Source organism: Sminthopsis crassicaudata, chromosome 2, assembly GCF_048593235.1.
Source record: "Sminthopsis crassicaudata isolate SCR6 chromosome 2, ASM4859323v1, whole genome shotgun sequence".
Lineage (NCBI taxonomy): Eukaryota > Metazoa > Chordata > Mammalia > Dasyuromorphia > Dasyuridae > Sminthopsis > Sminthopsis crassicaudata.
The window spans coordinates 612729647-612745751 of NC_133618.1; the positions used below are offsets into that span (position 1 = coordinate 612729647).

The window sequence follows — 16105 nt, forward strand, 5'->3', positions numbered from 1 at the left end:
ATTTCAGTTTTTCATTTTTCCTATTTGCTCATTTCCACATAGCCACTTGAGAACAGACACCTGATGCTCCCTTGGCGTCATCCCCATGGCCAATCCCCAGAAGTCACCTAGCATCACGTTCAAAAATAAGCAAAACTCCTGTAGCCACTACTTGGAATTCCTATCATCTTCTTCTCCTTAGTACTTTTTAATGGGAGATTATGGCTCAAAATAAGCTCTGGAAAGAAAATCAAAAGAATGCTGCTTTATAATAAGTAAGTCAAGTCACTTTCCATCTTTGTTTGTCACACTGAGTCACAATAGGCAGAAAACCCTTTCTTCTAGTTGAGAGGGCCTAATGGCAAATTTGAAAGAACTTCACCCTTGGCTCCTCAAATTTCCCAGATCCCTGAAGACAAGTCCAATATTTAATTTGCTTTCCACAGCAATTTGGTCAATATAAACCAAAGAACTAAAGAACTACCTAATGACAGGTATTATCTAAAATAAAAAGTTCAACTTCTCAGTAAAAAACAATGTAAATATAAATATACAAAGCCTCTGGTATTATAGAACTCTCTCCCAGAGGCTTCTCAGTTTCATAGTAAAACTTAAGATCCTGCAAATATTCTAAAATAAAATAGAGACCAAACAAAACTTTGCTAATAGCTACAAATCAAATCAGACAATCCCCAGAAACTCTGCAGTGCACTATGTTGCAGCGCACAGATAAGTGGTGGGCCCCAGCGCACACCAGTGTGGCTAAGTCGTCTGACAACCACCCAGAGCCACAGCAGTCTTAATATCCTAAGTTCTCTCCTCCAAACAAAAACAAGCCAAGGAAGAACACTAGGAAAATTCAATGCCCCTTTAACTCACTGCTTGGAATAGAAGCACAAGTGGCCAGTAGCTTTTTACTTCCTTTTATAAGACAAACCCAACAAAACCATTTAATTTAAAGAAGCCTCTTTATTCGGAACCAGGAGGAGCTTGACTTTTTGCTCTATAATCTGGAGCAGGACACCTGGTTAAGGATGACGAACAAGAAGTTGTGGATGTTGTGCTGCTATGTGCAACACTGCCCTTCCTTGGGGAAAGCTCTGCTGGGCAAGGAAAGGCAGGACAGCTGCAACAGGTACTGGCAAGAAGTGGCATTAGTGACGACACCCACAGCCTCAGAAGAGCCTTTTCCACCTTCCCTCCGGCATGAACCGGAAAGACTAACGCCAACCACAGAGGGGGTATCAGGACAGAAGGAGCAGGGCAGTACCAAGCCCTGGTATGATATCGCCTCATTTCCCAGCCCTTCGTTCCTCCTGGTGTTTGGTGATTAGGTATTTGAAGAACTCATACACAGACCATGCAATGGCCGTAGAGGGGATCTGGTAAATGACTCTGGCCTGCACCCCTCGGAAGTAGGCGGTCACCCCGCCTACTTGGTACACCGTCCTGAAGGCACTAGCCATGCCTGTGATATGTCCACTAAGATTTGAGTTCAAAGCCAAGGATTCCTGGGTGTTGAGCAGTGTTTTGCAAACGTCCAAAGGAGTAGTGAGGGCAGCAGCTACAGCTCCTGCACAAGCCCCAGAGATGACATGGGAGCTGGGGTCGTACTGTCTGTGTGGGTTAAAGTGCTCTTGCAGGAATTCGTAGGTCATGAAGTGAATGGCTTGGAAAGGGATGTTCATGGTTAACTGGGTGGTGTAGCTGCGGTAAAAGGCTCCAGCCCCTTCATTCTGCCACACTGCCCGAACACAGTCTGTCACCCGGTGGTATGGTGAGTTGTACATCTGCATCCTCTGTTTGACCACTGGTGATGGCAAAGGGTGAAGAGAGAAGGCAACCGACCCAGCAGAGTGGTATCCAGGTTCAGATTCCCAAGCCAACAGATCAGCCAATGAAAGAGAAGAAAAACAGAGACAGATAAGCTACCAATTCAGTAGAGACTGAGGTTGGGGCAGAAGACATGGCAGATCCTTCACTTCTAACTCAATGTCTTTACAAATATTTGTAGGCTAATTAAAGAATCTTTAATGTTCATGGACTTTATCACTTAAGACTAAGTTGTCTTGTAGAGAACGTAGGACTCCTGTTCTAATATTTACCCACATCCAAACTAGAAACATAGGGGTAGCATGGTTTCAGAGGCAACAAAGACTTTGTGGTCACTGGATCCAGGCTCAGGACCTAGATCCATCTCTTACTACACTTGGGCAAGTCCAGCCTCTCTGAGGTTCGGTTTTCTCAGCTGCTAGATGGGGTTAGTACTTAACTCCCTACCTCAGAGTACTGTTGTAAAGACCAATGGCAAACTAAGTAAAGACCTTTGTGATAATTAAGTGCTCTATATTATTATTATTGGCGATAATAATAATAAACAGACCTAACATTCCCAATCCCTTCTCCAAATAAAAGAGCGGCTAACTCTAAATACAGAGCCTACTTCCCTCCTAGAGAAGCTACATGAAGGAACTCTGGTACCAAAAGGAAAAGAGCAGTTAGCCAGAGAACTTAACTCTGACATCAGAGCACCTCCCCCTGCCTAGAGAGAGAATGTGGAGAGCTGTGTGTATGTCTTCATGGCTCCTGACCTTTTATCAAAGTTGCTAAGCTCTGCACATTCCCAAGCACCTGGCCTTGGCCCAAGCAAGTAGGGCTATAGCAATAGAAGGTAAACCCAACTGTGCCACAGAAAAGCCCCATTTATTTATAGCTATGTGGTTGCTTGTTCCCTATTGACCCCCTGACTGAGGGCTTAAGCATATTCCTCCAAGAAAAGGAATCAAGATTTTATTTTCACTTCTCATCTGAAGAAAATAGTAGGATGCTTATACCTAGGCTTGCTCCCCACAGACAGACCCCACGGAGGCTCTACAAAGCCTAGCACTTCCCCTGTCGAAGACACCCCCCAATGACGCAGGAAAGCACATCGTGGTACTGCCCAAGGAGACTGCCCCACCAAGCAGACAACATGAAGGAGCGGTCTTCTTGGGACCCAAGGTGCAATAAGGGTGTGGAAAATTGAGATCCCACCAGCTCTCTTCCCCTCAAGAAGCCAAGGGAGTCCAGAAGAGCAGAGACCAACTCCCTATTCAGGGAGAAAGGTGGGAAAATTGTTACCTTCTGCTGGATTCATGGCCGCGTCATGGAGTAATGTTGCTACACACCCTGCTGCACCTGTAAATAAGAAAATAACTGCCACATGTGAGGCCAGGAGAGGGTGAGCAGAGTGCTGGAGCTGGAGGCAGGAGGACCTGGGTTCAAACCCCACCTCGGACTGACTAGCTCTGTGGCTCTGGACAATTCACTTCTCTATTCCTCATTCCCCTTGTCTGTAAAGTGAGGGGAATAACAAGTGCGCTGCAAACTTTAGAGATAATCCTATACCTTTATCTCAATATCAGTGTAAGCTACTGAGAACCTAGGATGAAGTAGGACCCAAACACCAGTCACTGTATCCCAAAAGTCATCCAGTGTGGTGATCCAAGGTGAGAAAAGGGAAAGTAAGGCTAGACTGAGGCAAGAAATCAGAAATCAACAGCTTTTAAAATCTAGAATGGAAGGATCCCAACAACTCAACAAGGACTTTTACTCATCAGTAAAAGTCAGCTGATCTATTCCTCTGGGAAGGATCCTTCCTGGCATTGCCAAATCTCTGTCAGGAGGTCCAGGGAGAGCCAATGAAAACTACTCAAAGATATGCCAGGAAAAGACCTTTTTAAGAATTGAAGCAGCTTGTGACCCTGCAAAAGCCATGAGCTGGTTTAATTATCTCAATGAAGGGATGTATCCTTCCTGACTTCACAAAGGAAAGGACTCACCTTGTAGCTTCCTGACCTCTTACTTCCTATTCCTATATCTTCCTGCCTGGGGGTCTTTTTGTCCGCAGCTCTCCTTCACCCCTCAAACCACAACCTCCCTAGTATATGCCACAATCAATTCTTAAATTTCAGCATACTTTAAAGCTATGGCCTAACCTGGCTTGTTCCCTTCATGTCCCAAAGTCCTTGTTTTCACATAACCCACACACTTTTTACTACCTGTCCTACCTATGAAGTGCTTTGACATTTATTCCAAAAACTTGTTGAAGAGTTATCTCATTGTTCAGGACATTAAACCTCTTATCTTTCTAGCTCCTACTTCCTAATTAGTCAATAAATATTTATTGAGGACCTAGTGTGTGCCAGGTACTGTGCTAGTTGGTTGCCTCCTTTAGTGCAAATATTCCTGCCCATGAGTCATGACAACTGCCTATTTAAGGAATGATACAAAGATGGGTCATTCCATGAGTGTCCACAGTTAGCATGGCACTAGAAACTCTGACTCCATGAGAAAGGAACATGGAGTGCAGGGAAGAGGGAAAAGGAAAGACTACCAGGAGTGTTGTTGAAGCCAATGAATTTTCTAAGAATGCACAAGGAAATTTAAGATTTGCTGGAGCTTCCCCTCTAATCTGGCCTAATCTTGCCCAAAGCTTCAGTTCAAAAATGTTTTGAAGCAGTTAAATGTTGAGAGCAGCAAAAAGACCAAAGAAAAGCTTGGGGGTGGGGTGGGGTTGCAGCACAGGAAAGATCAATACCATTGGCAATATGGCTATTGCCCCCGGGATGAATTACATCACTCAATGTCTTTTTTAACTTTTCATAGCAGGCAAAATACAGGGCATGGGCAGGCCCGGCACCCGTTGCAGTGATGTTCAGCCCCCGCATGGGCCTCCACAGGCCTTCGGTTCGCACAATCCTCCACAAGGCCTCCAACACATTGCGGTATCGAGCAGCTGGGTCTGGCTGTAGGCTCTGCATCCGGGTCTGAAATTATAGAAGAAGAATGATGTAACAATGTCAGAGCTAGGCATCCTCACCGACCTCAACACACACAAAGCTTCCCACTTAGTGGAAAGGTCATGCCGTGCCAATCGTTATTGGTCTTCAAGAGTGACCCCTGGCTCCCGTATCCAATTTTCTCCAAATCGTTCAGTCTTTCAGAACCCTGTCTCCATTCTTGCTCTAGCCAGCTCTGAGCTTTTGTTGATGTATCCCTTAGGAGAATATCCAAATGAATTATACACATGAAAGCAAGGAGGTTCCTTGGAATTCAGAGAGGGAAGTTTCCTCCAGCTTTCACTGAATTGGATACTTGATATCCAAATAAACTCAAGTTATCTGAGAGCTCTTCTACAAATTGGATTTCCAGTTCAATTTGAAAAATAGTTCCTTCCCACATATTATGCTATCTAATGAGAAAATGGCTAATAGTTTTGACAAGCAGCAAGATGCCTCAGTTCATCTGGGGTTGGAAGTAAAAGCTCAAGCTAGCAATTTGATTTCCAAGGGACTACCTTGACAGAAATAGAATCAAGAGCAATGGGGAGAAGTGGTCAAAAAGGCCTCTTCAGACCTGATGTCAAGAAAAACTTCCTCTAACAATGAGAACACTCCAAAGAGGAAGGGGCTGCCTCCAGAGGGAGTATACTTTTCTTCCCTTTAGTCTTTCAAGTTGAACATGTCAGCATGGGGATTCCTGGGGTATACAGGTTGGACTGAATGACCTCTCTTTTCCAGCTCTCAATGAGTTTGTACTGAAATTTCTGTTACTAGTTGGCCAAATGCCAAAGTGATCTTGGGGGCAGAATAAGCTCTGGAAAACAAGAACCCCAATAGTTTTCATCCATGCCATCAGTGAACCGAAAATAAATAGAAAAAGCCATTTGGCATTGGTTAAGAATCCTCCTGTGTGGTACATGAGCAAATGTTAATGTAAGTTAAGAAGTTAATTTCACTTGAAAAACCCTTGCAGACCACAATATCCTCTTGGCAGGTATTCCTCTGAAGAGCATTCTGCAGCCCAAACCACTGCCTGTTCATCCATGTTGTAAGTATAAGTGTTATAAGTAAATGCCTGGAGGCCAGGAACCATATCTTGATCATCTTTTTATATTCACCCCAGGGCCCAGCACACAGAAGCCATTGAATAAATGTTTGTGGGGTTGACTTGATAACATAAAATACCATGTGAACCTGGAATCAATTTAACTATCACATCTTTAACTGTGGTGACACTGATTTAGAAGATACCAGATATATTTATCAGTGAATCAAATTGTGCCTGAATATGGTACTCTGTTTAAAGCTGCTACATTTTAAAATTTAGCTCCTTGTTTCTACTCTTCAAATCACTGGACTCGGTTAGCTTTGTGCAAGTTCAGTGTAATTCAAAATTTGTATCACCAGAATAAGCAAGTGGAGTCCATGAGAAACTAGATAAACTGGTCACTAATCAGTGCTCAGCAATCCACATTCCTCTGTAGTCCTTTCCAAATGGTCACTATGGATATGGCTGAAATCCCTTAGAGGGATGGAATCCCAGAGGATTATACAAAGATATACTGAACCATCCATCACAATAAGCCATTGTTCTTTTCCATGGAAAACACAAGAAAACATATTTGCTAATTTTTCAGATCAACTAGAGGAAGAACTATTTAGATATACAGCTTAAGTAGCTAAATGACACTGAGTGAACAAGGTTACTGGTGAACAATATGGATAATAAGCCAGATGATCAAAAATCAACAGCTCCTCAAAAATAAGTATAAAATTGTCATAATCAATCCAATTAAGAAGCCATCACTTCACTAGATAATAAGATTTTGAGCTGGAATAGAATTTGGCCATCAGGTTTAACCCTTCCATTTTAAAGGTAAAGAACACAAATGTCAGACTGATTAAGGGCCTTACCTACAGAGACAGAATGTGAACCTTGATTTGACCTACACATTCAGTGTTCTTTCCATTCTATTTCTTCTCTTCAATTTGGGAAAGAAGTAGGGGAGATAAGATTTCTAAATTTTATTTTTACACTAGTAAATCTTGTACTTGGGTAATTTATTTTGACTTTATCTTTGAGCAGTTTATATTACCAAAGTAAGGTGGGGGGAGGGGGAGTGAGTGAGTGAAGAGGAGAATCAGAATATAAGTAAATTGACTACATCTACACTCAGAGTCCATTCAAAAGACTCATTCTAATGAATGTGGACACTTGCTGAGTAGACTCATTTAGAATCTGAAAGAGGTCTCTAATGAGTGTGGCTACACAAACTTATAAGTAAATGAGACCAAGCTTTCATGAAAGTGAAGGGAGGCCTATCAAAGCTTGGACTTGAAGGGTTTGAACTTTGAAGTGTTCAGTGTGAAAGTGGCTTCTGGCTTCTCTAAAGAAAACTGCCTTCCTTGCTTAATACTGTACTCGAAGCCACCCCTAGTATCTTTATTAATATTCCAGGAAGGGCCCCATTAGTGTGAATCTCCTGAAATGGTGACATGTATTTAAATTCCCATTCTTCAACATTTTAGAAATGTAAAATGTAAACATTGGTTAAAGCCCAGTGGGACTATGAAATAAGATCTCCAGTCATGCGGCCATTTCAGGGGTAGTTTCCCTCTTTTCACCAACTGGGGCTTCATTGTAGCTAATATTTACATAGTATTTTAAGATTTACAAAGTGCTTTACATGTTATCTCATTAAAGGCTCACAGCAACCTTGTGATGTAGTTGCTATTACTTCAGAGATGAGTCAGACCTCAGAAAAATCCAACAATTTGCCTATGGTCACACAGTTACAGAGAATCCAAACCCAAGTTTTCCTGACTCCAATTTGTTTCCTCTGCCTCTTAATCTTACAATGAATAGTAATTTCATTACATATATTAAGACTATGGATGAATAACCTAACTTTTTAACAATAATCCTTTTGAATTTAAAGAACTATCCAATTTTGGATTTGTTCTTATGTTAAAAGACTTTTTTTTTTTTTTTTTACTTAATAAGAAGTGAAAAAATTCAAATAACCAGAATATTAAAAGAGAAAGCCATATTCTTTTAATTTTATATATTATTCATATTTGAAGTTGGGAGGATTTTGTAGCCTTCTACCTCCAGGCACACGTCTTTATCACCTGGAAGATTTTAGTGTCTTTCTTAACCTGTTAGTACAATCATAGGGAATCACAGGATTTGCATGGGATAGGTCCTAAGATCATAAAATGAATGCTACAAGGACCTCTGAGACATTCTAATCCAGGGAAAGAGTAACCTAAATACATGGGCATAAGTGATTTACCTATGATTATAGACATCATAGTGATGGCTAGCATATGGGCTCAAATTCTTGGATTCTAGGTCCATTCTCTATCACACCATGCTGCCTCTCCCTATTCTAATCTTTGCACAGTCTTTCCCCATGCCACTGGAAAACATCTTTGATGAGGTTACACCTCAAATGAGGTTGATTCTCAGTGGACTAATGAACAACCTCTATGAATGTTATTTCCATTAGAATTCATGTCATCTAATACCCTTATTTTATAGAAGAACCTAAGGGTCAGGGAGCTTGTGACTTGCCTATGGTTACACAGAACAGCTGGAATTTGAGCTCAAACTTTCTTACCCTAAGCCAGCGTTCTTTTCCTGGGACTCCTAAAACGAGGAAGGTGGGGTGAGCATTTGCCCAGATGATGGTGATTATGGGGATAGGATGAAAATCTAGGACCTCATTGATAAAAAAAAAACCAAAAAAACATATACTAGTTTTGAAGACACACCAATGGGAACCAGCACTTCTTAGGCCCAAAGCTTCACAGGATTTGGACGCCATTTGGGCCAACCTCCTTTGGCTCCTACACCCAAAATCACACACCCTTCAACTGTTGGTGATAAAAGACTATAAGTGGAATGTCTGGTTCTGCCCTGCTGTGGATGTGCCACAATAAGTCTGGGCATCTTCTGTTTCATGCCCCTTATAAGATTTCAAGCTGGCCTGATCTTGATAAAGCATGTGAGAGTTGTGCAGGTTTGAATGCCAAGAGGAAGTGATAGCTTTCAGTTATAGAGTTGCTGTAAATGTTCTCTCTTGTTGTGGGGTAAGGATGTGTTGACAGAGGGTTGTTTCCCTTCTGCTTTTCCCCTTCCATTTGAAATGTGTCTGCTGGGAGAGTTGTCAGGGAAAGCTTCTAGGAGAAAAGAAGAGAACTGCATTTCCATTCTGTAATGGGATCAAACACTCACTCACAACATGTTATCTATGTTTAACCTACTTCTCTCCAGTAACTTAAGATCTAGCACTAGGGAAAAGAAAAAGGAATGATTCTACATAAAATAGCCTTTATATATTTGAAGGCAGTAAAACTTCCCTGAGGACTTTTGTTTTCTTCAAATCAACAAGATGAGAGCAGCAAGTAATGAGACTTTTCTTAAACTCTAGAATTCATCCATCTCAAACATGAGTACTGTCCTTAAACCATCACCTAGGGGTCTATACCCTTGATTGGTGCTGTCATTGCTTAGAGTCCTGGGGGACTTGTGCCTGGAAGCTGTCCTCAGGGTTGGTTTCTGGGCTGCAAGAAAATCAGCCTTATGTCTGTTATCTCCAAATAGTCTTACTCAGACTTAAGAAGTATGATGGTCCCCAGGCTTTCTTCTGAATGACTTAAGACAACCTTTCATTTCCCAGATTTTGCACTAGGAGGGTGTTTCAAAGGACAGAGGGACCCGACAGCTATTCTTGGAGGAGCTTGTTCTGAGTAGTGGCAGCATTAACTGGCAAAGGTAGCCTTGCAAGGTGACACCTCTCATTTGAAGACAGGCATTTTAGTCTGCTTGTGAAAAAACAATCTCATTTTAGAGTTACTCATTTTAGTTATTTTCTGAATTGTCAAATGATTTTCACTGCTTTTCTTTGGCCTGGTTAATTTTCCTTAAAGCATTATATAGCACCTTGAGTTAGGTGAAGTAACCTATCAGTATAAGTATAGTACAATTATCTTATTGCTGGATCCCTACCCCCCAACTTTTTCAAACTGAATTATTGACTTCTTTAGTTTAAACATACTTCTAGGAAGGTTTGAATCTTTTTTCAAGGCAATGGGTTGAAGTGATTAGCTTAAGGTCATCTACTAAGTGTCAAGTGTCTGGGGCTGAATTTGAACTCAAGTCTTTCTAACTGCAGGGCCAGTTGAATCTTTTTTCAACTAGACTCTTATTATTCTGTATCATATGATCTTTTCTTTGGTAGTTCCCTACTTGGTACTTGCTCCTCCCAGGTGCACAGAATGTTGGAAGGGATTTTGGAGAGCACCTCATTCTTTATAAAGACAACTGAGGCCCAGGGAGATAGAAATATTCATCCAAAGTCACACAGGTAGTTAGTGGTATATTAGATCTGGGCCTAGCACCCAGGTTTCCTAGGACAATGTTCAACGCATTCATTTCTATTTCTCCAGTTTATTGAGATAATATAGAATATTTAACATTTGTGGCATCAAAAGATCAGAGATTTTGACCTGGAAATCACTTCAAATAATCATCTAGTCTAACATTCTCATTGACATTTCACTGAGACCCAGAAAGTGACATAACTTGTCCAAGTTCACAGAGGTAATAATTAGCAGAGAATCTTCTCCACCCAAGTCACATTCAGTTATCTTCTGTTTCACACTTGGCATCACTTCCTAGCTATTCCTGTCCATCATTGTCATTCACAAAGCTTTAATAAGTACATTCTCTATTTCTTTGTCCAGATTACAAATGAAACCATGAAACACTATTGGAGCAAGCAGAGAGGCCTGGAGGAGACTGTTTACCATGCATCCTCCACAGTGTAAAACTAGGTTACTTTTAAACTCCAACCCTCCGCTTACATAGAAGAATAGTGTAGTCTGAAGCACATTTTCCTACTAAGAAGGAATATTACAGGGAAAAAAGCACTTGTCAGATGTCAACTACTGCCTGACTTGCCTGTGTAACTGGACCCGGGGACCCTGCTGTTTTGTCATCACAACTCTTCCTCCCCCAATCTGACAGTGTTTTTCCAATTCTGCCCTCCTTTTATTCGTCACCTTGGCAGCTCCTTCATGGGCCACAGCCAATAAATAGTGAGAATCGGCTGCCTCCGTAGCCTCCCTTCTACAGGGCATCTAACTTTTGGTTCATTCATTAGCCTGCGGGGTAATGAGCTGGTTCTGCTGGGGCTGACTCTGCCTTCAAGTGGATCAGATCAGATATTCTGGTTCGTCCCGATACAAAAGCTTCAAACATCCTGGTTTCTCCTCACCTTCGCCCCCTGCCCATCTCCCCGTTGGAGCTGCACCCATCTATGTAGGTTCTGGTTCCGGCACAATTTCACGTTCAGCACAGTGTGTTCAATGCATTAGGCTCCTGGACCCCCTCCTACTCAGGCTACGCAAAGGGGACCCCCGAGTTCTGGCTGCTTTTCTGACTCCCAGTGCCTACAAGTGGGTTAAGCCAAGACTGTCCAAGTCCCAGACTCTGGGAGAGCATCGGAGAGCTGCCGGGGGAAGGGGAGGGACACTCCTCCTTATCCCACAGCTGGAAGACCCCTCCCCCCACCTGGGAGCTTGAGGATCTATCACCGAAGCAGACTGGGGGGGGGGGGTGTCTTTTCTCCCTCCCCCCTCGGGCTCCCGATCAGACCTCGGGCCTTTTAACCGACGGGTCTCATTTTGGACAAAACCTCTCTCCTGGGCCTGGTTCGGACATCAGCCCGGTTCAAATCAGGTCCCTGCATCAGGTATCAGTTCGAATAGGATCTTGGAGGCGGGTGCCGGCCAGGAGGGCGGCTCAGACCCGGGCCCGAGATTTCGGTCGGGACCAGGTGGTGCTGGTGGGGGATCCCGGTCCGGGTCTCACCTTGACACAGTCGACGGGGTACATCACGCAATGCTCCAGGATCCCGGCCACGGCGCCCGCCACCATGTGGGTGGTGACAGTGGCTCCGGCGGGCAGCGCCTCGTAGTCCGGGTCGGGCTCCGACTCCTGCCGGACTGGGGGCCTACAGGCCCCGGCCTCCCCGCCGCCGGCCCCCCGGCCCACGCCCCGCTGCAGCCACCCGTCCAGCAGCGCCGACTCCCCGGGGCTCCGCCCCGGCCCAGTCGTCGGCCCCCCCGCCACGCCGCCGGCCCCCCGCCCCTCCAGCTCCATCCACCCGGGCCAGCTGCGGCTCCCACCCCTGCCGCCGCCGCCGCCGCCGCTGCCGTCGCCGCCGCCGCCGCTGCAGCCACCTCCCCTCGGCCCCGCCGTGTCCGCTCCAGCCGCGGCCCAGCGAGTGCGGGGCCTCCGGCTCCCGCTTGGCCCCCGCGGACACGCCCCCAGCCAACCATTGGCGCAGCCGCCGCAATAGCCCCACCCCCCGTCCTCGCGTCCCGGAATTGTGCGCATTCCATTGGTGAACTTACCCGTCATTCCTTCATCCTGAGGCGTTGCTAGCGTTTAGGATCCGCCTTTTCCCCTTTGATCTTCGGAGCTTCTTGTTTATTAGCCATTGATTGGATCCTCTCCGCAAGTGACCCTCCTCTGTCCCCTTTGGAGGGCGGGAGAACTTCACGCCGAGCACTGATAGGCTCAAGCCTTCAGGAGGTTTGGTCGCGGCCATTGGACTTCACCACCTCGATATCTGGTTGGCCCCAGAAAGAGAGGGAAGCCTCGCTGAGAGGAAGCCGAGTCGGGCGCGGGTTTCTTAGTGGCTCCTTCTGCGACCGGCGCTGCGGGCGGCATGACGTAAGGGGCGGGACGAGGGCTTCAAGGTCAAACCGCCCAGGGATACCGTTACTGTGGCTTCTCGAGCGGTTGCTGCTCTGGTGGCGCTCGCCGGTCCGGCGCCGCTTCCCTTTTTCGCTCCGGGGATGGGCTGGGGGGTGGGGCAGGGAGGGGGGCTTACCCCGGGAGAGGAGGCCCCGCCCCTCCCCGGTGCCGAGAAGCCGGCCGGCGTGCTCGCTGTTAAGTCCGGGCAGCGGCCGCACACCTAGAGCCAGTTTCCTAACGCACCGTGAGGCCGGCAGGCTTGTGGGAACCGCCGCCCCCGGGGGCGGGGTTACCTGCGATTCAGCGCCTCCTGTGTGCCGAGCCCTGGGAAGCCTGCCCTCGAGAAGCTCAGCTTGGCCCCGGAACGTGCCCCCTTCCCTTGGCGGCTGTGCAGGAGGAGGCCGCCTCCCATTCCCTGTACTGCCGGGGCCGTACCCCCACTCCCATTGCATCTGTCTCGTGTGACGGCCCCTTCCGGATCGTGAGACCTGGGCGGCAGCGAGCACGTGTTTGCAAGTGGTGTGGTTTAGGAGTGTCAGACCCTGGGATGGATGGAGGGGTTTACCGTTCCTCCCCTAGTGGGTTAAGTTGCACTATTAGGGAGTAGCTGAAGCGGGCTCCAGACTCGCTGCTCTGTCCCCTAAGCCCCCTAGCTGCCCAGTAAGTACTTGATGCTTGATGAGGATGTCAAATGGAAAAACTCCGAGTAGGTAATTTGAGGAGCTGGGTCCTCCGGCCTGGAGAGTCAGGAAAGGTGCGTCCCTTGGGCCATTTGGAAGAGAACTAGGGGTTCTGTGAGGTAAAGAGGGAGGAGCTGTTGGAAACATGGGAGAGCGTAACTAACCAGGACAACAGGTTTAAGAGTAGTCTTCTCATTTGGAAGTGCTGAGTTACTGAATTCCACATCCACGAAAAGGCCGGACAATATCAACTCTTATTTGCCCCGTGGCGCTGAGCAGGACAATTGACCTTCCAGATTTACTTCTTTTGTGAATTGCAGGCTGACTCATACGTCTGCCAACCGGAGAACAGCACGAAGGGGCAGTTTTCATCCGCCCTCTCCTCTCCTGCTAACATTGAATTAAGGGCTCCCAATGTGTAACTTATTGTGCTAGATGTTAGGGAAGATGAATAAGGCTGTCTTTTTATAGCGTAGGAGGAGGAATGAGATGTGTAGATGAATTAACTATAAGGCCTAATGATGGATTACAATAAAAGGTGCTGACTGAGGATTCAGGAGAGAGGGACTGGTTAAGAACATGCTTCAGTGGGACAGCTAGGTGGCGCAGTGGATAGAGCACCAGCCCAGAATTCAGGAGGACCTGAGTTCAAATTTGGTCTCAGACACAACACTTCTTAGCTGTGTGACCCTGGGCAAGTCACTTAACCCCAGCCTGGGTGGGGGGGGAGAACATGCTTTAGTGATAGCTACAGGACCCATGATTTCACCTGGCCAGGAACTTTGTGCCAATGCAAATTGGCATCTTTTCCAGTTCTCTCTTTGCCAGTGCAAACTAGTACCGCGTATTTTTAGCTGCCTAGAGCATGACTTCATACAACCAGCATGTGTCAGTCAGTTTCTGAACTCAGTCACCTAGCTTTGAGACTAGCTTGATTTCTATTTGCTGCACTGCCTCTGAATGTTGGGTCTTTTTAGTAAGTTAGGATGATTGGATCAGAGGATTTCGTTAGAACAGAACTTAGACATGACTGAGTCCAACACTATTATCACACAGATGGAGAAAGAGTAGCCAAGAAAAATTTTAGCTTATTTACCTAAGGTGACAAATGTCTTAAGAAGCAGAGCTGAAGTTCTGTCTGTAGATTCCATATCCAGTGCTCTTTTCACTACTCTTGCCTATCGACTCCATTCTATTAAAAAAACAATAAGCGCCACTTGTGTTCATTGCATCTTGACTCCCCATAGCATTGTACCAGCTATGTGTGCTTGGAATGTACTGCCTCCTCCTACCCATCTCCTTTCAAAATTCTTTGTTTCCTCCAAACTCATTTTGTACGCTGTTCTCAGTGTGATGCCTTTCCTGATCTTTTGACTGGTGCTTTCTCCTCAAAATTACCTTGTAATTAAATTCCTATATAATTATATATGTATATATCTCCCCTAATAGAATGTAAGTTTCTTGCCAAGAAATGTTGCACTTTTGTTTTTGTGTCTCTAGTATCTAACACAGTACATGATAGTACACAGCTAATAAATACTTGCTTGATTAATGGACCACCTACTACAGTAACCAGAACCAATCTAGAACCATTTGATAAATTCTTGTCTTCACAAAACAACCATAATCTTATAAGCAATGGCTTTCCTATGGGACCTGAATAGTCATCCCTCCTTGCTGGTGGTGGCAAAAGCATATCTATCTGAATACTAATATAGTATTTTCTACTACTCCTGTTCCCAACATCTTATCTCCTCCTGTACATTTTTTAGCAGTTAAGACTAGGAGTAAGACTAAAATGTATCTGTTCCCTGTCACTACCTCTCATATTCCAAAAATCTAGGCAAGTATGGGGAGCACTTGTGTGGTTGGAGCCTGGCTAGCATGGAATTAGATCGACTTACCACCCCAAAATGAGGAATGATAACTGAAATAAGGAGATTTGCACAACCCATTAGAAAATCCATCGCATTTCTTAATAATCATACTATTACAATGTTAATCTCCTCCTAAGAGATTGGACTTCCCTATAGGATAAAAGCCTGTGTGGCCCCATATGTAGTAGGTGGCAGCATTACATAAATCAAGGAAACATAATAGAGGTTACCTTTTGCAAACTCAGTAAAATGAAAGATAAAAATAGATTTTGATAGTCTCATATTCTACCTACACAATGATGAATCCTACTTGAAATATCCATGTGTGATTATCCAGACTCAGTTTAGACTGAACTAGTTATGTATAAAGGTCATAACTTAAGACATTTTAGGATAGCCCTATTATCAAATTTTTCTTGTGTAGAGCTAAATTCTGCTTTCCTGGTAATTAATAGATCTTGTACCTGGCTCTGCCTTCAGAAGCAATACATCTCTTTTCTCAAGTGAAAAAATTTTCAAACATCTGAAAGATAGCTACGGTATGTCCCCCATAAATATGTTCTGGGGGTTAAATTTCCAAAGATGCTGCCAAGCCAGATCTTTCTCATCCCATATGTGTGGAATTAGGGTGTTTTAAATCCTAAATGTATTTCAACAAAGTTTGTCCAGTAATTGTGGATATACCTAAACTGTTGTCAAAATATATGATTATCACAATATTATTATCACAATAAATTATCACAAAAATTGAGTTTTTATTAAATGTATGGAATGTGTGTTCAGTAAAATTTAAAGTTTTCTGCCTTCACAGTTAAATATCTTAAATTTCTACCTCTCAGCTCATGAATTTTTCAAGGGCAATTTTCAGATACCTTAAGTTCAACAACAGCATTGAGGATGTATCTTGTGACTTTTTTTTTTTTTTTTTTTTTGGCTTGGGACTCATTTATAAACCCAACTATTTGTTTTTGGTTT

At 44.5% G+C, this 16105-nt stretch overlaps 1 protein-coding gene across 3 annotated transcripts; it reads right to left on the minus strand.

The window, feature by feature from the left end:
- Nucleotides 1–928: 928 nt before the first annotated feature.
- SLC25A28 (solute carrier family 25 member 28) lies at nucleotides 929–13018 on the minus strand. Of its 3 annotated transcripts, none has more exons than XM_074296043.1 (4): nucleotides 12228–13018; nucleotides 4559–4787; nucleotides 3100–3156; nucleotides 929–1789 (listed from the first exon to the last, which is right to left on the minus strand). In XM_074296043.1, the coding sequence occupies exons 2-4, from the start codon at nucleotides 4779–4781 to the stop codon at nucleotides 1272–1274; spliced, it is 798 nt and encodes a 265-aa protein (XP_074152144.1). In that variant the 5' UTR covers nucleotides 4782–4787; nucleotides 12228–13018; the 3' UTR covers nucleotides 929–1271. The 3 variants fall into 3 exon arrangements, with proteins under 3 accessions (XP_074152144.1, XP_074152142.1, XP_074152143.1); XM_074296041.1 differs by lacking the exon at nucleotides 12228–13018 and adding an exon at nucleotides 11683–11988; XM_074296042.1 differs by lacking the exons at nucleotides 3100–3156; nucleotides 12228–13018 and adding an exon at nucleotides 11683–11988.
- Between the last annotated feature and the right edge of the window lie 3087 nt (nucleotides 13019–16105).

Bases quoted from the DNA above. Each gene is read 5' to 3' on its own strand.
- SLC25A28 (XM_074296041.1), bottom strand. From the start codon at position 11,973: ATGGAGCTGGAGGGGCGGGGGGCCGGCGGCGTGGCGGGGGGGCCGACG. The intron at 4,788-11,682 runs GTGAGACCCGGA...CTATAATTTCAG, and splicing joins ACCCCGTCGACTGTGTCAAG to ACCCGGATGCAGAGCCTACA. The intron at 1,790-3,099 runs GTAACAATTTTC...TGCCATCACCAG, and splicing joins GGCCATGAATCCAGCAGAAG to TGGTCAAACAGAGGATGCAG.